General features: G+C 43.5%; 1 protein-coding gene across 3 annotated transcripts in view; it reads left to right on the forward strand.

Moving 5' to 3' along the window:
* The first annotated feature begins 18,263 nt into the window (after positions 1–18,263).
* Positions 18,264–22,968, forward strand: part of LOC121555918 (protein phosphatase 1 regulatory subunit 1C-like) — a 53,268-nt gene continuing 48,563 nt past the window's right edge. For all 3 annotated transcript variants that reach the window (XM_041869775.2, XM_041869776.2, XM_045213636.1), the window contains exons 1-2: positions 18,264–18,485; positions 19,250–19,310. In XM_041869775.2, coding sequence (XP_041725709.1) covers positions 18,405–18,485; positions 19,250–19,310 — 142 coding nt within the window. In that variant the 5' untranslated portion in view covers positions 18,264–18,404. The remainder of the gene's footprint in view (positions 18,486–19,249; positions 19,311–22,968) is intronic.

Genomic DNA, 22,968 nt, shown 5'->3' on the forward strand with positions numbered 1-22,968 from the left:
ACCTACATAGCCATTAAGGCCAGATTGATCTTCAAGATGTTCAAACGTTCATAGATAACCAGCAGGGTCAAATAATAATCACAGTGGTTGAGAGGGTGCAACAGGTCAGTACCTCAGGAGTAAATGTCAGTTGGCTTTTCATAGCTGAGCATTCAGAGGTCGAGACAGCAGGTGCAGTAGAGAGAGAGAGAGTCAAAAACAGCAGGTCCGGGACAAGGTAGCACGTCCGGTGAACAGGTCAGGGTTTCATAGCCACAGGCAGAAAAGTTGAAACTGGAACAGCAGCATGACCAGGTGGACTGGTTGGGGGACAATGTGGCCCTGTCCGACAATACCCCCGGACAGGGCCAAGCAGGCAGGATATAACCCCACCCACTTTGCCAAAGCACAGCCCCCACACCACTAGAGGGATATCAACAGACCACCAACATACTACCCTGAGAAAAGGCTGAGTATAGCCCACAAAGATCTCCTCCACCACACGAGCCTGAGGAGGCGCAAAACCGGACAAACTGAAGAACCCTATATGATTGAACGTAGTACCTTTTTTTCTAAGAGTGTGGAGTTACTTGCCAAGAAGACAGTGAATGTTCCTGAGTGGCCGAGTTACAGTTTTGACTTAAATCTGCTTGAAAATCTATGGAAAGACTTGAAAATGGTTGTCTAGCAATGATCAACAATCAATTTGACAGAGCTTGAAGAAATTTGAAAAGGAAAATGGGCAAATATAGTACAATCCAGGTGTGCAAAGCTCTTAGAGACTTACCCAGAAATACTTACAGCTTGTAATCTCTGCCAAAGGCAATTCTACATGTATTGACTCAGGGGTGTAAATGCTTATGTAAATGAGATATTTCTGTATTTCATTTTCAATAAATTTGCTAAAATGTCTAAAAACATGTTTTCAATTTGTCATTGAATGTGTCTCTAAATGGGTTGCTAACTGTTAATGTTTTTTTGCAAAGGCATGTAATAGTTCCACATATTTGCCACTGTCTGATGAGCTGGCACTCTCATCATTGTCACAAAATGCTAACTCTGGTTTACCTAGGTAGCATGTAGTATTAATTAGGTCACCGTTCTCTTTTTCCATTGCATTGTGCATGCTGACTTTCAATCTCCATTGTTCATTCAAGGCCAGGTCTATCCGTGTGCTGTCAAATGTCTTAAGAGCTATCTGGCTTTGGATGTGAGACACAGATTTCTCATGCTTGTTGAGTGCTATAGGCAAGTTATTCAAGTCGCAGTAACTGGCTCTTGTCCACACGCTGTTGCTGGTGGAGAACAGCAGGCAGGGGAAGCAGTAGAGTCGGCTGCTAGCAGCACAGCCACAGAGTCAGTCTTTCCATTGATACCACTCAGGTTGAAATGATTGTGTTATTTTCTGTCCCTTCCTTTGATGTAGGTCTCTAAGCTTAGGTTTTGGCTTCCATCCCTTATCACACTCTATTTCGCTAGAAAATCCAACTTTGAAAACTGTTTCAGATGCAATATGTTAGCCACCCCGATCAGTTTACCTTTAGCTAGCAGTAAAATGAATGTAACTGCCAAGAGGCGGCAGATGACGTCTGACGTCCATTGGCGGGAGCGAGCTCTGCCTTTTTTCACGCCAATACGCATGCGCATTAATCATTTTTGGTGCAAAGAAAATGAATGGGACATATAGACACATAAAAGACAGCGAAGCTCTCTGCCTTTCATGTCAATGCCTTGCATTGAGTTTGGAGGGTGAGAAAGGCAGCTGGCGAGTCTGCCTTTCTCCTGGCCTCCTTGTCCATTTTTTACCAGATCACCGCAAATTTGGGTGTACTAGTTCAGAAATCGGATTTATCATGCAGAAATTGACGATGACCAAATTATTATTGATGAAATGTATATATATTTATGTTTCATGGCAATATTTTATTTTTTTCATTTTCACTGCCTCCCATGCCTACCCTGACCGCACGTCACTATTAAGAACAAAAAATGCACTAAATACTAGATATTCATGTGTTTGTGGAAGCAAATACAGGGTAGAATGGTTTTTTAACGCGTACAATATTTATTTTATTTTATAAAATGTGTTATTGTGTAATGGATTCCCAACACATTTTTTACATGTATGTTTCCGGTACGGATTACCTATAACTGTAACACATCCAATATTCAGGTACTGTGCTGGTGCTCTTCACCAGTGTTTGACCTTTGGAGCTGTGTATGAACCAGGTTAGCAATGTGTGAGTGTTCAGAGATTGCCGACCTGCTCCCTATCACTGAATGCAGTCAAAATGCACTCCACTCTAGATGGCACTAGTGGAAATAACTGCCTGTAATGGTTCAATAAAGCACTTCCATCTCCCTCTCCTGCCAGGGAGTAATTACATTAGCAGCTCTCACAGAGATGAGGGCGAATTACTATATTCACACACACACACACACATACACACACACACACGGACACACGCACACACGGACGCACGCACTTACACACACGCGCACACACACACACATACACACACATGACAAGCCTGTCAGTTCTCTTTACTGTACCTTACCTATCACCTCACGTTTAAACGCCAAATTCTTCGACCAACCATTAGTGGAATTGAAAATGGAGGGTTGCTGAATGTTGTTTGGCTTTTCAATATCTGTCTGAGGGTCATCTAGTAGATGTGTCAGGATAATGGAATGAGGCACACAAATAACACTCCAATCTCCAGACTGTAGACGTGTGTGTCTTTATGGAGGTCAAACGTTTCTTTAATATACTTGTTTTTTTGCACATTAAATACAGAACAGACTATCAAACTACTTGCAAAATCAGAACTACCAGTACCACTTTATTTAAAGCCTGCATAGCACTTTGTTTATAAGCTGTTATAATGCATTGTAATGTGCTATTACCAATGCACAATAACCCTGACTAAATAAAAGCCATTTTGAGTCTGTTGAAAATATCTATATAGAGACATAACATAGCCTTATAGAGATTATGAAGGTTCACACTGTTTATTTTTTTGGGGGTGGGGGGTAGATCAGTTTAATATTGCAGATACATTGTAACTTCAATCAATGTAATTGTCTGCATCACTTCCAATCCCCCATATGTTTTTTTTCCTCGCAAATATGCATATATATATATATACAGACACATTTACATTTTAGTCATTTAGCAGACGCACTTATCCAGAGCGACTTACAGTTAGTGAATGCATACATGTTTTTTTGTTTGTTTTCATACTGGCCCCCCGTGGGAAACGAACCCACATCCCTGCCGGCCAAACCCTCCCCTACCTTGGACGACGCTGGACCAATTGTGCACCGTCCATGGGTCTCCCGGTCGCGGCCGGCTGCGACAGAGCCTGGACTCGAACCAGGATCTGTAGTGGCACAGCTAGCACTGCGATGCAGTGCCAAAGACCACTGCGCCACTCGGGAGTACATACATATATATACATACATACATATACACACATACATACATACATACATACATACATACATACATACATACATACATACATACATACATACATACATACATACATACATACATACATACATACATACATACATACATACATACATACACATACATACATATACATATTCTTTTTAAAAATATATTTCCCTTTATTATCTTCCAACCCCACCACCCCTTCCCTAATTGGAGTAAACTAGTGAACAACAGCGCTTAGGCCTCTACCTCCAGCTTATACAGTGGGGAGAACAAGTATTTGATACACTGCCGATTTTGCAGATTTTCCTACTTACAAAGCATGTAGAGGTCTGTAATTTTTATCATAGGTACACTTCAACTGTGAGACACGGAATCTAAAACAAAAATCCAGAAAATCACATTGTATGATTTTTAAGTAATTAATTTGCATTTTATTGCATGACATAAGTATTTGATACATCAGAAAAGCAGAACTTAATATTTGGTACAGAAACCTTTGTTTGCAATTACAGAGATCATACGTTTCCTGTAGGTCTTGACCAGGTTTGCACACACTGCAGCAGGGATTTTGGCCCACTCCTCCATACAGACCTTCTCCAGATCCTTCAGGTTTCGGGGCTGTCGCTGGGCAATACGGACTTTCAGCTCCCTCCAAAGATTTTCTATTGGGTTCAGGTCTGGAGACTGGCTAGGCCACTCCAGGACCTTGAGATGCTTCTTACGGAGCCACTCCTTAGTTGGCCTGACTGTGTGTTTCGGGTCGTTGTCATGCTGGAAGACCCAGCCACGACCCATCTTCAATGCTCTTACTGAGGGAAGGAGGTTGTTGGCCAAGATCTCGCGATACATGGCCCCATCCATCCTCCCCTCAATACGGTGCAGTCATCCTGTCCCCTTTGCAGAAAAGCATCACCAAAGAATGATGTTTCCACCTCTATGCTTCACGGTTGGGATGGTGTTCTTGGGGTTGTACTCATCCTTCTTCTTCCTCCAAACACGGCGAGTGGAGTTTAGACCAAAAAACTATATTTTTGTCTCATCAGACCACATGATCTTCTCCCATTCCTCCTCTGGATCATCCAGATGGTCATTGGCAAACTTCAGACGGACCTGGACATGCGCTGGCTTGAGCAGGGGGACCTTGCGTGCGCTGCAGGATTTTAATCCATGACGGTGTAGTGTGTTACTAATGGTTTTCTTTGAGACTGTAGTCCCAGCTCTCTTCAGGTCATTGACCAGGTCCTGCCGTGTAGTTCTGGGCTGATCCCTCACCTTCCTCATGATCATTGATGCCCCACGAGGTGAGATCTTGCATGGAGCCCCAGACCGAGGGTGATTGACCGTCATCTTGAACTTCTTCCATTTTCTAATAATTGCACCAACAGTTGTTGCCTTCTCACCAAGCTGCTTGCCTATTGTTCTGTAGCCCATCCCAGCCTTGTGCAGGTCTACAATTTTATCCCTGATGTCCTTACACAGCTCTCTGGTCTTGGCCATTGTGGAGAGGTTGGAGTCTGTTTGATTGAGTGTGTGGACAGGTGTCTTTTATACAGGTAATGAGTTCAAACAGGTGCAGTTAATACAGGTAATGAGTGGAGAACAGGAGGGCTTCTTAAAGAAAAACTAACAGGTCTGTGAGAGCCGGAATTCTTACTGGTTGGTAGGTGATCAAATACTTATGTCATGCAATAAAATGCAAATTAATTACTCAAAAATCATACAATGTGATTTTCTGGATTTTCGTTTTAGATTCCGCCTCTCACAGTTGAAGTGTACCTATGATAAAAATTACAGACCTCTACATGCTTTGTAAGTAGGAAAACCTGCAAAATCGGCAGTGTATCAAATACTTGTTCTCCCCACTGTACATACTATATACATTTTATGGACACAGTCAATTTTACAATAATTCAATTTAGTTTGTTTTTACTCCTGAACTTCCTCTACCCTCAACCTCTCCGATCATTTTCATGATGTCCATCCGGTTTGCTTCTATATGCCATATCATATCTTTCTAACTGTGCTCTTTCACAAAAGCTCTCAACCTATAACCTATATACTTATTATTCTTATTATGGACACAGTATGCTTACATTATTAGTTATCTTCTTGTTATTGGTTGTTGTTAGTTGTTATTAGTCCCATCCTTCAACTCCATTCAACACCAACCATCTATCTCTTAACACCATCCATATTGGATTTCTATTTGCCATATATTTTTCAACTGTACTGTGATGTTTTACAAAAGTTCTGAACCTTTCTATTATCATTGTTTCTACAGATTGTAAATTGAAAGTAAATGTATTTGCTAAAAGTATTATTATATTATTGTTCGATTGACTATGACTTTTCAGATCACCCAGTAATGCTATCTGCAGGGTTAGCTCCAGGTAAATATTGCAATCATTTAGCCATTCCTGGACCTGTGTCCAAAAACAAGCAACAAATTGACAGTACCAAAACAAATTATCTAATGATTCTGTCTCTTCGCAGCAAAATCTGCAGAGCTGGGAAGATTGTATCCCCAATATAAATAACATTCTATTGGTTGCAAGAATTTTATATAATAATTTAAATTTTAAATTTTAAAAAATTGAATCCGGCGTCATTTTGCATATCAGTTCATAAACACTATGCCATGGAATTGGTACGTCAAAAATCTCTTCCCAACTATTTTGCAATCTATATGGGACGGCTGTCAATCTTTTGGTCCTTAAATGAAACTGGTATACTTTTTTATTTATCACAGTTTTCTTTAACCAATTATGTTCTTTAATGCAAGGCCGACAGACAAGTTCCTTACTTTTTCCCCCTTCCACTTTCCTCTTCCATTTTTGCAGTAATGCTGCAATTATTTGGTTGTAATTTTGGGTAGAGCAGACATTTCCATATGTTTTTGTTAGCTGCATGTGCGACATGACTCCACCTGTCCTACCGATGAGATCATTTACGAAGATTATACCTTTTTTAAACATTTTGTCCAAAAAAAAAGGTTTTTATCAATTAGTACATTTGACTTTAACCACAATATTTGTTGCATTTTTTGTTCTGTTGTTTCTGGAGGATTAAATTGAAATTGCAACCAACTTTCTATGGCTTGTTTTAGAAATAGTGATATTTGGGAGATGATTTCCTTTTCAAATAACTGAAAGTGAGAGGTTGTAATCTGAATAAAGGGAAACATTAAGTGTTACCGAAATAACACATTGGAGTTGGAGGGAGATACAGTAAGGTCACTCTCGAGAGGACACACAAAAAAATGAGTATTCCTCAAGGGTTCTTTGGGAAGGGTGCTGGGTCTTTGTGGAACCATACTGACCCAAAGAACCCTTTGAGCATTTCAATTGTTCTTTGCAGTTCAAAAAAGGGTTCTTTCCTCTTTTAGTGATAATTAAAATGTAGGGGCGGTGGCTCATTTGAATATTTTGGGGCGTGGTTTATGCACTGCTCTTTTTGTGCACCCGTGAGTGAGAGTGTCATTACAGTTTATCTAAGTTGTGAGAGTGTCATTACAGTTGTGATATGCTATTAGATGATGTATGACCATGGCCAATGATGGTGTCCTGTGAAAGACTCAGTAAGTCAGTAGATCTAAATTCACTCCTCAGGGATTCCCAGCTGTTCCAGAGCTAGCACACCTGATTTAACTTGATAATAAACACATTAATAAAGCCTAAGGAATTTTTACAATATGATATGGCTATCAAACCAGAATCAAAAACCCTGTATGGTTCTACAAAGAACCTTTGAGATTGAGAAAGGTTAGTTATTATAGAACCATTCTCCAAAAAGGTTCTATAAAGAACTATAAAAAGTGTTGTAACCATAGCAGAAACCATTTTTGGTGCTATATAGAACCTTTTTTTAAGAACCCATTATAAGGAAAGCGTTCTTTATAGCACCATACATGTCATGGATCCCCCCGGTACTGCTGCTCATTCCATTCACCAGCTCCGGAGGTCTACGTCACTTACCTGGTTCATTACCACCAACCCCGGACTGTCTTGTCTCGTTACGCACACCTGGTTCCCATTCCCCCTGATTAGTATATGTATATGTGTGCCCTCTGTTCCCCATTGTCCTTGTCGATTATTGTCCGATGTCTGTTGGTCTCGTGAATACCGTGTATTGTTCTCTTGTTATTACGGGTCTCGTCCCGTGGATTGTTTAGATAGTTTTTCATGATGTACATTGTGTTGGGTGGAGTAATAAAAAACCCTAATACGTATTCCTGTGTCTGTCTTCTAATCATTATACAACGTGACAATACAGGTTCCATATAGAACTTTATGAGCATGGTTCTTTATGGAACCTTAAAAAAAAGTCAAATCTACACTGGAGTTGCTTAGCAAGAAACCAGTGAATGTTCCTGAGTGGCCGAGTTACAGTTTTGACTTAAATCTATTTGAAAATCTATGGCAAGACAAGAAAATGGTTGTCTAGCAACGATCAACAACCAATTTGACAGAGCTTGAAGAATTTTGAAAATAATAATGGGCAAATGTTGCATAATCCAGGTGTGGAAAACTCTTAGAGACATACCCATAAAGACTCACAGCTGTAATCGCTGCCAAAGGTGCTTCTACAAAGTATTGACTCAGGGGTTGAATACTTATGTAAATTCGATATTTGTGTATTTCATTTTCAATCCATTTGGCAACATTTTTGAATTCAAAGGGAACTACAACCTTCAAAATCAAAAGTGGTCTCCTGATGTGGTTAAAGCATTATTGTGGACTTAGAACATCCAATTTTGTTGTTATTCTATTTTTTTAAAAGTGTGAATTTGAGAGTGAGAACCTGGAGAAATAAAACTGAAAACTGAATTTAGCAAATAACAAAAAATAATTTGGGGGAAAAATCTACTGCATTGTATAGGGCCCTATAAATATTACTAAAATAGAATAGGTACATTCCTGAAGAAAATGTGCTTGCTTGCTTCAGCTGTCTAAAAATATTTGAGTGGGAGTGTTAAATGTAGAATTCAAGCTGAATAGAAGCTGAAGCAGTTCAGCATTGTCACGTCTCCTCCCGTTGAATAAACTGACCATCGCTCCGGTTCCACCTCAGGGAGTGGCGAGTGCATCCAGTCCACCTCCTCCCAGGCTATCGCCAACGTCTGAGGGACCCCTCGCCCTGCCGGAGCGCTATGACGGGAAAACAACGAAATGCAGAGGCTTCCTGCTACAGGTTTCAATGTATCTGGCGCGTCAGCGTGGGGCATCTCCATCGGACCAAGCCAGGATAGCGCTGGTAATTTCGCTACTGAAGGGAAAGGCGCTGGATTGGGCCATGGCAGTCTGGGAAGGAGGTGAGGCCACGGCGCTTCCCTACTCCACCTTCCTCGCTCGGTTCAGGGCGGTGTTCGATCATCCCATGGAGGGAAAGGACGGGGGTGTGCGTGCGAGTACACCCTGACCTTTCGCACGGTTGCGGCGTCTTCCGGCTGGAATGAGCGTGCTCTGCGCACAGCCTTCAGGAGAGGCTTACGGGAGGACAACACGACGGAACTCGCATGTCGGGACGACGAGATGAACCTTGATATCCTCATCGCCACGTCAATTCGTCTTGACGACATGTTGAGAGACCGACGGCGTTCCCAACACCTCCCGGAGCCTCAACGCTTACCCCATCTGAGCTATGGAAGCCGCCCTGCCTTCGAGTCCTCACCCATGGAGGTGGGCAGCACCCCCTACACCACCACGGACCACAGATCTCATGGCGGCTCCCTATCTAGGCGGTATAACTCCCGTCGCCGTTCCGTCATCAACTGTCAACAAATTATTGTTTTTAGTTCCCCTAACGGTGAATGGTTCTTCCTTCTCTTCGCTTTCCACGGCAATGATAGATTCCGGATCAGCGGGGAACCTTATAGATAGGGAGCTGGTCTCCGAATGGGGGTTGCCCACCTTGCCACTGCCTTCTCCGCTACACGTCACCTCGCTGGACAATAAACCACTTGGATCAGGCACCATTACACACGTCACTCTCCCCATCACCATCACCATTCCCACACTACCGAAGCACCGCGAGGAGCTGTCCTTCCACATTGCCACGTCACCCCTTCACCGGATCGTCTTGGGATTGCGCTGGCTCAGACTACACAACCCCACCATCAATTGGATCCCAAGAGGATCACAGCCTGGTCCCCCTCATGCCGGAGGATCTGCCTGCCGGTGGTTTGTTGTTCCACGTTAGTGGAGAGCGCCGGAGGGGAGCAATGGGAGGAGACGTGACAGTAGCCCCCACGGACGTGCGGCTTCCGCCGCAGGACATCACCAGCCAGGAGGACGACCCCGAGGATGAGGAGCGGGCCGATCAGGGCGGCGACAGTGGAAGTCCCGAATTAGGTTGGTGTCCAGAACGTCCCCAGCCGGAACCCAGCTCCTCTCCTCAGGACCATACCCCTCCCAGTCCACCAGGTAACGGAGCCGTCCCCCACGGAACCTGGAGTCCAGCAGGTCCCTCACCGCATACGCCGGACTCCCTTCAATGTCCAGGGGCAGAGGGGGCATACCCCGGGGGACGACATCCGCCAGAGGACCAGGAACCACCGGCCTGAGGAGAGACACATGAAAAGTGGGTGAGATGCTGGCTGGAGGGCGCAGTCCATCCATTCCGGATTCTCACTGACAACCGGAATTTGGAGCACATACGGGCAGCGAAACGGATGAACTCTCGTCAAGCCAGGTGTGCCCAATTTCTTACTTGCTTTCAGATTATTCTGTCCTACCGCCCAGGATCCCAGAATGTGAAAGCCGACGTACTCTTCAGGATGCACCACACCGGAGAAAGGAAGGATCTGGGGAGTCTTATCCTGCCACCGTCTCTCATCGTGGCACCTGTCCTTTGGGATGTGGACGAAGAAATCCGCCTGGCGGCTCAGGAGGACCCAGCGCCTGCCAACGCCCCTCCAGGGCATGTGTATATCTTACGAAAAATAGGAGCTCTATGCCTCTGAAAAATGTATTTTGACTAAAACTCAGCTGGGATATCTTTCAATGGTGCTGTCCAACACCTGAAACCAATGTAGTGGATTAGGGGGGGTACCATGACTGGGACTCAAACCCATGTCCCTGTGACTGTCATTCCAAAACCATTCAACTTTCGCAATCCTCGCTATATGAGCAACATTACAAATCCCACCAAGTGTGTTAACCCTATTGGCATGATGCATAGGGTGTTTGTCTTTTACGCCAGCGATGCAGTTTTGCTTCCCTGCCCCACCGTTTCGAAAACACTGCTCTGACGTGCTAGGGGGCCTTGTAGTCAAAGCACAGGGCTGTGCCTTACCGTTAGGAGGGGGCAGTGTGGCGATCTTCGCTATATGAGCCACGTTATATATCCCACCAGGTGGGTCAACCCTATTGTTTGAAATGTGTTTGCCTTTCACGCCAGTGACCTGGGTTGTATTCCCTGTCCCGCCGTTCGCTACAATACCAAAAGGTTCAAATATCTTGGTGAGGTCGCTGGGTGTTATACTAAGATTGTTTAGCATTATTACAATGGGTATAACTTCTTATAAAATCTAAAAGATTATGATTTTTTAAAATTGCTCGCCTTACAGTTAATTACATTTCTACTGATTAATTTGACCTCAAAAATCAACCAAACTATTTCTGAATGTGTCTAAAAATTATTGTAACTGACTAGTTAATTTGATCTTTCTTTGTGATACAACAGGTTTTATCCTGTTGCTCTGTCCATTAGCTAGCATTTGGAACAAAATACAGTGTTGCGAATTGGGCAGCCACAGAGCCATGCTTTATGGTCCTACCAGGTCCTTGAGAAGGTTCTAGCTAGTGTATCCCTCTGTCCTTCGACAGTTGTTGGATGTGGATGTCCGGTTTGTCAGGTCCCAGGCTCCCAATGACTGTTATGATTTTTTACAACATGGGTATTCAACCGGGGGACCGTGGCCCCCTAGGGATCAGCAGAGGAACTGCAGGGGGTCTGCGAAAACCAGTAATACATATTTTGAACTACATACATACAGTAGAAAATAAGATAATATCTTCTTTCTAATGATGTCAACTTTATTTCTCAACTCCTAATATTTAGCAAATTACTTACTGGAGTATCTGACTAAGTAAATCTGCTTTTAGTTTTTATGCACCGTATTGTTGGAACAAAATTCTAAATGAAAGCTATGATCTCTTATTGATGTCACTTGTTAAATCGACTTCAATCAGTGTAGATGAAGTGGGGAGGAGACAGGTTAAAGAAGGATTTTTAAGCCTTGAGACAATTGAGAAATGGATTGAGGCTGTTCTGAGGGGAAAAGGTGGGGAGCAACTCAATATTAGGAAGGTGTTCCTAATGTTTGATATACTCAGTGTATATATAGATATATTGTGTTTAATGTGTATTTTATATTGTATTATACAGGGCGCATTTGGAAAAGAGACATAGGTCTCCATATGTCTTCCCTGTCAAAATAAAGGTGAAATAAAATAAAACATAGGCTTTGACAAAGCACATGCAAGTACCCCCCCAAAGTCAATACTTTGTAGAGCCACCTTTTGCAGCAGTTACAGCTGCAAGTCTCTTGGGGTATGTCTCTATAAGCTTGGCACATCTAGCCACTGATTTTTGCCCATTCTTCAAGGCAAAACTGCTCCAGCTCCTTCAAGTTGGATGGGTTCCGCTGGTGTACAACAATCTTTAAGTCATACCACAGATTGTCAATTTGATTGAGGTCTGGGCTTTGACTAGGCCATTCCAAGACATTTAAATGTTTCCCCTTAAACCACTCGAGTGTTGCTTTAGCAGTATGCATAGGATCATTGTCCTACTGGAAGGTGAACCTCTGTCCCAGTCTCAAATCTCTGGAACACTGAAGCAGGTTTCCCTCAAGCAATTAGTATTTAGTGCTATCCATCATTACTTCAATTCTGACCAGTTTCCCAGTCCCTGCCGATGAAAAACATCCCCACAGCATGATGCTGCCACCACCATGTTTCACTGCGGATGGTGTTCTCGGGGTGATGAGAGGTGTTGGCTTTGCGCCAGACATAGCGTTTTCCTTGATGGCCAAAAAGCTCAATTTTAATCTAATCTGACTAGAGTACCTTCTTCCATATGTTTGGGGAGTCTTCCACGTGCCTTTTGGCGAACACCAAATGTGTGTGCTTATTCTTTTCTTAAAGCAATGGCTTTTTTTCTGGCCACTTCTGTAAAGCCCAGCTCTGTGGAGTGTACGGCTTAAAGTGGTCCTATGAACAGATACTCCAATCTCCGCTGTGGAGCTTTGCAGCTCCTTCAGGGTTATCTTTGGTCTCTTTGTTGCCTCTCTGATTAATGCCCTCCTTGCCTGGTCCGTGAGTTTTGGTGGTCGGCCCTCTCTTGGCAGGTTTGTTGTGGTGCCATATTCTTTCAATTTTTTTAATAATGGATTTAATGGTGCTACGTGGGATGTTCAACGTTTCTGACATATTTTTATAACCCAACCCTGATCTGTACTTCTCCACAACTTTGTCCCTGACCTGTTTGGAGAGCTCCTTGGTCTTCATTTTGCCGCTTGCTTGGTGGTGTTGCAGACTCTGGGGCCTTTCAGAACAGGTGTATATATACTGAGATCATGTGACAGATCATGTGACACTTAGATTGCACACAGGTGGACTTTATTTAACTAATTATGTGACTTCTGAACGTAATTGGTTGCACCAGATCTTTTTTTAGGGGCTTCATAGCAAAGGGGGTGAATACATATGCACGCACCACTTTTCCGATATTTATTCTTTAGAATTTTTTGAAACAAGTTATTTTTTTCATTTCACTTCACCAATTTGAACTATTTTGTGTATGCCCATTACATGAAATTCAAAATAAAAATCCATTTAAATTACAGGTTGTAATGCAACAAAATACTGTACCTGTACCAGTCGCAACAAGTGACTTGGACATTTTTGCCAACACATTTGTTTAACCTTTTGACATGTACGAACACACCAGTGTGATCATAACGCTTAAACTGGTGTGATTAGAACACTTCAGTAGATAGAACATTGCAACAGTCAGCGTTTGAGCTGGCCACACTTTTTTTTCACAGAAACATTTTGCACAAACACAGTCTTTACAACTTTATGTTCTCAATGTGAGATGTTGATTTTTGGATGCAGATGTTCGGACATTCACCGAAGTAACAACAGCATAACACAATTCTCATCCAAATCGGAAAATGTAGGCTACATTAGTCTGAGGAAAGAGTGAACTAACACAAGCTGTCATATTTTAATATTTAGCTATCTCTCGGCTGACAGAAACCATAATATGAATGAGCTAATAGCAATTACTATTTAATTTGTATCACATAAGGGGTGAGCTCACCAGTGATCGAAATAATTGAGTAAAACACTTTCTAAAAATCTAAAGTAATCCGAATGTGGGTAGAGTTTGTGCACGCTGACATATTTTGTTTTTCTGTGTCAGCCAACACGCTAAATTCCCAATCTAGCCCTCATACTATAATGGCCACCTAATCATCCCCAGCTTCCAATAAGAATGGCGCCGCCGTTTTACGGGCTCCTAACCAATTGTGCTATTTTGTGTGTTTTTTTCGCATTGTTTGTAACTTATTTTGTAGATAATGTTGATGCTACCGAAAAGAACCATCAAACAGTAAAAGCGTCAATACAGGACTAAGATTGAATCCTACCACACCGGCTCTGATGCTCGTCGGGTGTGGCAGGTCTTGAAAACTATTACGGACTACAAAGGGAAACCCAGCCACGAGCTGTCCAGTGACGCGAGCCTACCAGATGGGCTAAATGCCTTTTATGCTCACTTCGAGGCAAGTAACACTGAAGCATGCATGAGAGCACCAGCTGTTCGGACGACTGTGTGGTCACGCTCTCTGTAGCCGATGTGAGCAAGACCTTTAAACATTTCAACATTCACAAGGCCGTGGAGCAAGACGGATTACCAGGACGTGTACTCAGAGCATGCGCGGACCAACTGGCATGTGTCTTCACTGACATTTTCAACCTCTCCCTGACCGAGTCTGTAATACCTACATGTTTCAAGCAGACCACCATAGTCCCTGTGCCCAAGAAAGTGAAGGTAACCTGCCTAAATGACTACAACCCTGTAGCACACACGTCGGTAGCCATGAAGTGCTTTGAAAGGCTGGTCATGGCTCACATCAACACCATCATCCCAGAAACTCTAGACCCACTCCAATTCGCATACCACCCCAATAGATCCACAGATGACGCAATCTCAATCGCACTCCACACTGCCCTTTCCCACCTGGACAAAAGGAACACCTATGTGAGAATGCTGTTCATTGACTACAGCTCAGCGTTCAACACCATAGTGCCCACAAAGCTCATCACTAAGCTAAGGACCCTGGGACTAAACACCTCCATCTGCAACTGGATCGTGGACTTCCTGACGGTCCGCCCCCAGGTGGTAAGGGTAGGCAACAACACATCTGCCACGCTGATCCTCAACACGGGGGCCCCTAAGGGGTGCATTGTTAGTTCTCTCCTGTACTCCTTGTTCACCCACGACTGTGTGGCCAAGCACGATTCCAACACCATCATTAAGTTTGCTGATGACACAACGGTGGTAGGCCTGATGACCGACAACAATGAGACAGCCTATAGGGAGGAGGTCAGAGACCTGGCAGTGTGGTGCCAGGACAACAACCTCTTCCTCAATGTGAGCAAGACAAAGGAGATGATCGTGGACTACAGAAAAAGGAGGGCCGAACAAGCCCCCATTCACATCGATGGGCTGTAGTGGAGCGGGTCGAGAGTTTCAAGTTCCTTGGTGTCCACATCACCAACAAACTAGCATGATCCAAACATACCGCGAATGTCGTGAAGAGGGAACGACAACGCCTTTTCCCCCTCAGGAGACTGAAAAGATTTGGCATGGGTCCCTAGATCCTCAAAAAGTTCCACAGCTACACCAGCGAGAGCATCCTGATGGTTGCATCACTGCCTGGTATTACAACTGCTCGGTATTCGACTATAAGGCACTACAGAGGGTAGTGCGTAAGGCCCAGTACATCACTGGGGCCAAGCTTCCTGCCATCCAGGACCTCCATACTAGGCAGTGACAGATGAAGGCCCAAAAAATTGTCAAAGACTCCAATCACCCAAGTCATAGACTGTTAATCTGCTACCGCACGGCAAGCGGTACCGGAGAGCCAAGTCTAGGTCCACAAGCCTCTGTAACAGCTCCTTAACAAGCCATAAGACTGCTGAACAATTTATCAAATGTCCACCCGGACTATTTCCACCCGGACACCCCCCCCGCCTTTGTATTTACATTGCTGCTGCTCACTGTTTATTATCTATGCATTGTCACTTTACCCCTACCTACATGTACAAATTACCTTGACTAACCTGTACCCCCGCCAGTGGCGGCTCCTGAAAAAATTCTCAGGAGGGGCAATTTTTCTGATGATTTAGGTGACCTACACACATTTTAAAAAAGATATGTCCAGCAACAACATGAAGACAGGGGCAGCATATAAGTCAATACCAGAAGCATTTATTGACTGATCTGGGGAGATGGATTCCAGTTTCTGTGACAGATTATAAATAATCTCTGATGCCTTTGTTATATTAGCTTTTGGTTGAATGTACTGTCGTAGTAAATATATAATGTTATAGCTTGGTCTGACTAAAATCTTGTGCATGACCCATTTTGTGTTGGGCGTTTGTTTTCAATCAATGCTGTTCCTATCCTATAACAATGGACAAAAGAGTCCTATCTTGTCAGCCTTGTCAGCAGGTGGCCAAGGACAACACCCACGCCATAGGTCTCTCAGTTCTTCCAACTCACGAGTTCTTGCTCTGAGGACACACACACACACACACACACACACATCATCACTGATAACACACACACACACACACATCATCACTGTTAAACACACACACACACACACACAAAAATCCCCTCTCTTTAGGCTGAACATTTGAAGACAGAGAACCCGACTCAGAGCCAATGCAACAGTGGAGGGGACCTCGCCCAACTCATCAGGACCAATCAGAAGATCAGAACTACTAGATTCAACCTACATCATTTATTGTATAAAATGTCTGCACACAATGTTTTCGGGGCTCTCTTCTCCCTAAGAGTTTGACGAACGAGTCCGTGCACGCGATTCCAGATATCTTTACCTCTGAATAAACTGCCTTTGTTATACCATATCCACCCTGTCCAAAGTCTCTACTTGGTCTCAGTTCTCCAGTAAACTTGTGATTATCAACAGTACACAACGGTAACAAACAATTGGGGGAACTCACGGGGCAGATAGTAAGGTCGCAATGACACAGAAAGCAGTTCAATGTCGGGGTACAGAGTCGCTCTCTTACCAGGATCGCGGTCCGCTCTGACCAGGGTGAAGCCGGCCGGCTCCACTTCTCTGTCCGGGACTCTGTCATCCAGCCAAGTCTCCCAGCTGTATTGGATTCCGCTGCCAGCAGCGTTTTCATTATTTAGTCCGTTCGTAGCGGGTATGTACACGATCAACAAGATCAGTCCAAAACCCACCACTGGAAATCCATGGTTGGCAGAATGTTTGTAAACTAAGTCTACAAATTAAAAACATAAAATAACGTCACACTGCAGGTCGCAACAGAGACGCTGCTAGCCGCTATTGTCTTAGTTACGTTCATGGTTACGTCACGTATGACGAAAGCGCGTAAGTGCAAGCCCACAGACACCCATAGAGAATGTATTGAAAGCTTTGAAATTTGAAAAAAATTGATTTTACATGACAGGCTATGAGAGACTTCTGGGCGATTTTCAACCTGACTGAAATCGCCCCAAAAACGGGCGGGGCCATTTGAAGCATGACTTTAGCCTGATTTGACATTTAGTGGCTGGCAGATCAGACGTGAACACTGATAACTACTGTTGCCGTGATATGATTGATTAGAAAAAAAATCCCTTCCTTTTCCCGTTTGGCAGTGCGTCGCCCATATCGCCCTATTGAACAGGCCGTCCCTGACCCCCGCACATTGACTCCGGTACCGGTACCCCCTGTTTATAGCCCAATTATTGTTATTTTATTGTGTTACTTTATATGTATATATATATATATATTTGTTGGTTTATTTAGTAAATATTTTCTTAAAACTGCATTGTTGGTTAAGGGCTTGTAAGTAAGCATTTCACGGTAAGATCTACACCTGTTGTATTCGGCGCATGTGACAAATATAATGTGATTTGATTTGATTGGCTCATTCATCCCCCCTCCTCTCCCCTGTAACTATTCCCCAGGTCGTTGCTGTCAATGAGAATGTGTTCTCAGTCAACTTACCTGGTAAAATAAAATAAAATAAAAGGCTGCCAGTCATACTCAGAGCCCTGTGAACTGGGCCACCCACATGTATTCTGTAGGGTTGATCAGAGGCAGCCCTATAGAGATTTAGAGTCGTATTGCGTATTTTTTATTATATTTTATTTTTTTAATTACAGATGTATCAGAAACAGATTAGGTGGCAGGTTAAGAGGAAACAAAGTGTGAGAGGTGGACTCTGAGATTGAATCCCAGTCTCCGGCGGAGAATCGTACATGTGCGTAAAGCTGGGAGTGTTACCCACTCTACCACGGCTTTGCACTTAGAGGCAGTTCTACAATATCAGAGGCATACTGCATCATGTACATGGGATGCACATGTACAAAGGAGCATAGCTACATTAGACCGCTACATTACCCACAAATATCAAATACTGATCACGGGACAGAAGCTCCTTTTCAATCTCTCCCCTTCTCCCCTGTGATAAAACCTTAACTATTTGTCTGGAGAAGTGGAGGGAGGGCTATCCACTCCGGGGTAGTTGGAGGGATCCGGAGGAGGAGGAGGAGGAGAGCGACTGCTACTGTGTGCCTGTCTACACAGCCCCCCTCCCTCTCTCTCTCTGTCAGCATTCCCCTCCTCTCTTTCTACCTCTCCATCTCCCTTGCGCTCTCTCTGTCTGTTTCGTGTGGTAGCAGTATGGAGCCTAACAGTCCCAAGAAGATCCAGTTTTCTGTGCCTCCCTTTCAGAGCCAGTTGGACCCTCAGGCAGCTGAGCATGTGAGTTCATCCCACTGCACTATTGGCTTGTGGGGGGTGGGTGGCAGGTACTGTGCATGGGGTGACGGGTATATTTGGTCATTTGGACTTCACTAGAGAGAAGATGGCTAGATGGGTTTGTTGCTAGTTGACGAGCTGGGGACGTATGTATCAAGTGTCTCAGAGTAAGAGTGCTGATTTAGGATCAGTTTAGCCTTTTAGATCACAATAAATAATATTACATGGACAGGGGGAGCTGATCCTAGATCAGCACTCCTGCTCTGAGACGCTTAATACATAATTGCCCTGGTCTTTATGGAATAGCGTTTGGTTTTATTCATGATCATCTTTATAGCTAATTTTAATATTTGTGCAATAAACTATCTAGCAATTCTTCTAAAGATGATTCACAAACATCATGCTTGAAGTTGATTGCATTTACACAGTCAGCATGAACAATATCATGTTTCTTTAATGGTTGAAGCAAAACCTTCTTCATGCCCATACATCCATTACTACAACCAATATCAGCCTGATGCAACTCTTTCGGCTAGTAATGGATGGAACACACAGAATTAGAGGATTAGATGCTGCTGAGGATTAGATCCTGCTGTGCATTATAGTGTAGGGTGGTTATCCCCCCCCCCCCCACACACACACACACACACTAATGATTAAGGTTGGGATTGGGGAAGGGGAAGCTGATCGTAAATCTTTACCTAGGGGAAACTTCACCCCAGAGCTGTATCATAGGCTATCCCTCACCCCTTCTTCCCCCATCTCAGATTCGTAGGAGAAGACCCACCCCTGCGACGCTGGTCATCTACCACGAGCCATCTGGGGCAGGTAAGACAGGGGAAACTCTATCCCATCACAGTGTGTGTGTGTGTATGTGTATATCGCTCCTTGTGTGTACTGCTACTAAGGTTACAATGGAGTGGCATACACCACCATATCATTTCTACAGGCTTTTACAGCATGTCTTCACTCTCACACTAGAGACTATATACTGTATCTGCCCTACATTATCAGCATAATGTTTACTGTGAGTTTATAGAAGTCAGGACATTCTCTCATATACTATTGAGTGGCTATTTCTTTAGGAGAACTGTGGACTCTTCTGCTAACTTGATCAGGACTCTCTTGCAAAATAGATTTTTATCTTAATGAGACAAAGATGGATAAATAAAGGTCAAATAAAATGAGTCAACTCATAGTTTGGACAGGAATTCTAGCTGAATATTAGTCATAACAAGGCATTTGTATATACTGTAGCACAGAGCAGTACACAGTTTACATATACTGCACATATACAGTGTATATATACAGTCGTGGTCAAAAGTTTTGAGAATACTTCAGAATGTTATGAAGAGTGATCAGATGAATTGCAATTAATTGCAAAGTCCCTCTTTGCCATGAAAATAAACGTAATCCCCCAAAAACATTTCCACTGCATTTCAGCTCTGCCACAAAAGGACCAGCTGACATCATGTCAGTGATACTCTCGTTAACACAGGTGAGAGTGTTGATGAGGACAAGGCTGGAGATCACTCTGTCATGCTGATTGAGTTAGAATAACAGACTTTAAAAGGAGGGTGGTGCTTGAAATCATTGTTCTTCCTCTGTTAACCATGGTTACCTGCAAGGAAACACATGCCGTCATCATTGCTTTGCACAAAAAGGGCTTCACAGGCAAGGATATTGGTGCTAGTAAGATTGTACCTAAATCAACCATTTATTGGATCATCAAGAACTTCAAGGAGAGAGGTTCAATTGTTGTGAAGAAGGCTTCAGGGCGCCCAAGAAAGTCCAGCAAGCGGCAGGACCCTCTCCTAAAGTTGATTCAGCTGCGGGGCACCACCAGTGCAGAGCTTGCTCAGGAATGGCAGCAGGCAGATGTGAGTGCATCTGCACGCACAGTGAGATGGTGACTTTTGGAGGATGGCCTGGTGTCAAGAAGGGCAGCGAGGAAGCCACTTCTCTCCAGGAAAAACATCAGGGACATACTAATATTCTGCAAAAGGTACAGGGATTGGACTGCTGAGGACTGGGGTAAAGTCATTTTCTCTGATGAATCCCCTTTCCGATTGTTTGGGGCATCCGGAAAAAAGCTTGTCCGGAGAAGACAAGGTGAGCGCAACCATCAGTCCTGTGACATGCCAACAGTAAAGCATCCTGAGACCAATCATGTGTGGGGTTGCTTCTCAGCCAAGGGAGTGGGCTCACTCACAATTTTGCCTAAGAACATAGCCATGAATAAAGAATGGTACCAACACATCCTCAGAGAGCAACTTCTCCCAACCATCCAAGAACAGTTTGGTGACGAACAATGCCTTTTCCAGCACGATGGAGCACCTTGCTAAGTGGCTCGGGGAACAAAACATCGACATTTTGGGTTCATGACCAGGAAACTCCCCAGACCTTAATCCCATTGAGAACTTGTGGTCAATCCTCAAGAGGCGGGTGGACAAACAAAACCCCACAAATTCTGACAAACTCCAAGCATTGATTATGCAAGAATGGGCTGCCATCAGTCAGGATGTGGCCCAGAAGTTAATTGACAGCATGCCAGGGCGGATTGCAGAGGTCTTGAAAAAGAAGGGTCAACACTGCAAATATTGACTCTTTGCATAAACTTAATGTAATTGTCAATAAAAGCCTTTGACACGTATGGAATGCTTGTAATTATACTTCAGTATACCATAGTAACATCTGACAAAAATATCTAAAAACACTGAAGCAGCAAACTTTGTGAAGACCAATACTTGTGTCATTCTCAAAACTTTTGACCACGACTGTACATACTATACATATTATACAGTATAACATGTAACAATAAGACTGTTTAGGCAGTGAGTGGGTGGACTCCTACTGGAAGGGCCACATCTGCAGAAACATTCTTTAAAATGACAAACATCCCACTGGGCACACACTAGTTGAATCAATTTTGTTTCCATGTCATTTCAATGAAATTACGTTGAACCAATGTGGAATAGACTTTGAATTGACATCTGTGCCCAGTGGGATTTAACTCATGATAAGATGAGTATAACATGAACATCTTTTTAAGTAGTGTTTTAACAGGGATAGTACATTTTTTGAAAGTATTAGTTTCATTTTCCAAAAAGTAAACTATCCCTTTAAAGGCCACTGAAAAGAGGCAAGAAGCTGGAGCCAAGCAATATTTCTCTCTTTTGACATTGGGCTATGTTGTGCTGATTTTCATGTGACCGTGCACTTCTTTATTTCCATGTGAAGCCACCCTCACATCCATCAACCTATGTTGTAGTCTAGAATCTGTATCAGTGTATTTTCTACGTCCAGATTTTCCAGTTCCATTCGTTAGTGTCTTTACTTGTAGGCTGTGTAGGTTTTAGGATACAATTTTATAAAATGTATCCTGGAGCAACATTATGGCATGCCAATGCTCAGGCTGTGCAGTTGTAAAGCTGGTTTGGAATGGTTTAACTGTTGAACCTTGAATCTGAAACCCCCCCTCCCCCTCCAACAGAGATCAGATGGACAAAACTCATAGAAAGTTAGTGGGGGGACACTCCGAAACACAGTAAGTGTTTTGGTTTTGTAAGTCTGGTAGCTACATCTTACTTGCTCACGTTCCCTTTCTCACTTTCCCTTGCCCACTTCGAAGTCTGTTTTCTGTAAAGCTGACACCATGTCAGCTGAATCATATTGCGTAAACACCTTGTAGTAAAGAAGCCACTGTTCAGAGAACAGTAGGTGCAGTTGTGTTCCTCCTCCCCCTCTCTCCCTTCTTGTGGGTGGGTTTGTAAGACTGGGGCTCTGTGGCTTGGCTCAGAGTCTACACCACAGTACAGTATGAATATTCTCTGTTCTGAGACTTCTGACTAGCCAAACTTGCATTATACGCTAGGGCCATTTTTCCAGAGACAGATTAAATTTAGCCTTGGACTAAGAAGCACTTTCGATGGAGAATCTCCATATCCTTTTAAGTCCAATACTTTCTGTGTCTAGGAAACCGGCCCTATAGGTTTGCTGCCGCCAGGGGCGCAACTTTCACTGGGCACAAGGGGGACATGACCCCCCCCCCAATATTCTAAAACTGTCCATGCAGTCCTAAATCCAGCCAGCTGAAACAGGAAAACAGCATACCCGATTGCTCTGAGGCTGTTGTTTTGTCCCGTTTCAACAGAAGTAAATTTGATGATGTACCATTGTACCATTAGCTAGAGCTAGCCAAAAGTTGCCTAATGTTAGCTAGCTAACTAGCTAGCTCACTAACTTTAGCTCTTTTTTTGCTTCAATCACACTAGACCTGAATCAAACAATGAAAACAGCTGCCAATGATTGAAGACCATTTTTTTCAGCGCAATGTGAGTTTTATTAGTGAGTATAGCAATGTAACGTTATTGATCTGTCAGTTTCCCTAGCTAATTCCCTACTGACACATTATAAACAGCTCTACAGGCTTCACTGTCATGGTGCACAGTCAGTACACAACACTATGCTCATCATGTCCCTGCAG

This window comes from Coregonus clupeaformis, unplaced genomic scaffold (assembly GCF_020615455.1).
Source record: "Coregonus clupeaformis isolate EN_2021a unplaced genomic scaffold, ASM2061545v1 scaf0133, whole genome shotgun sequence".
In the NCBI taxonomy this organism is placed as follows: Eukaryota; Metazoa; Chordata; class Actinopteri; order Salmoniformes; family Salmonidae; genus Coregonus; species Coregonus clupeaformis.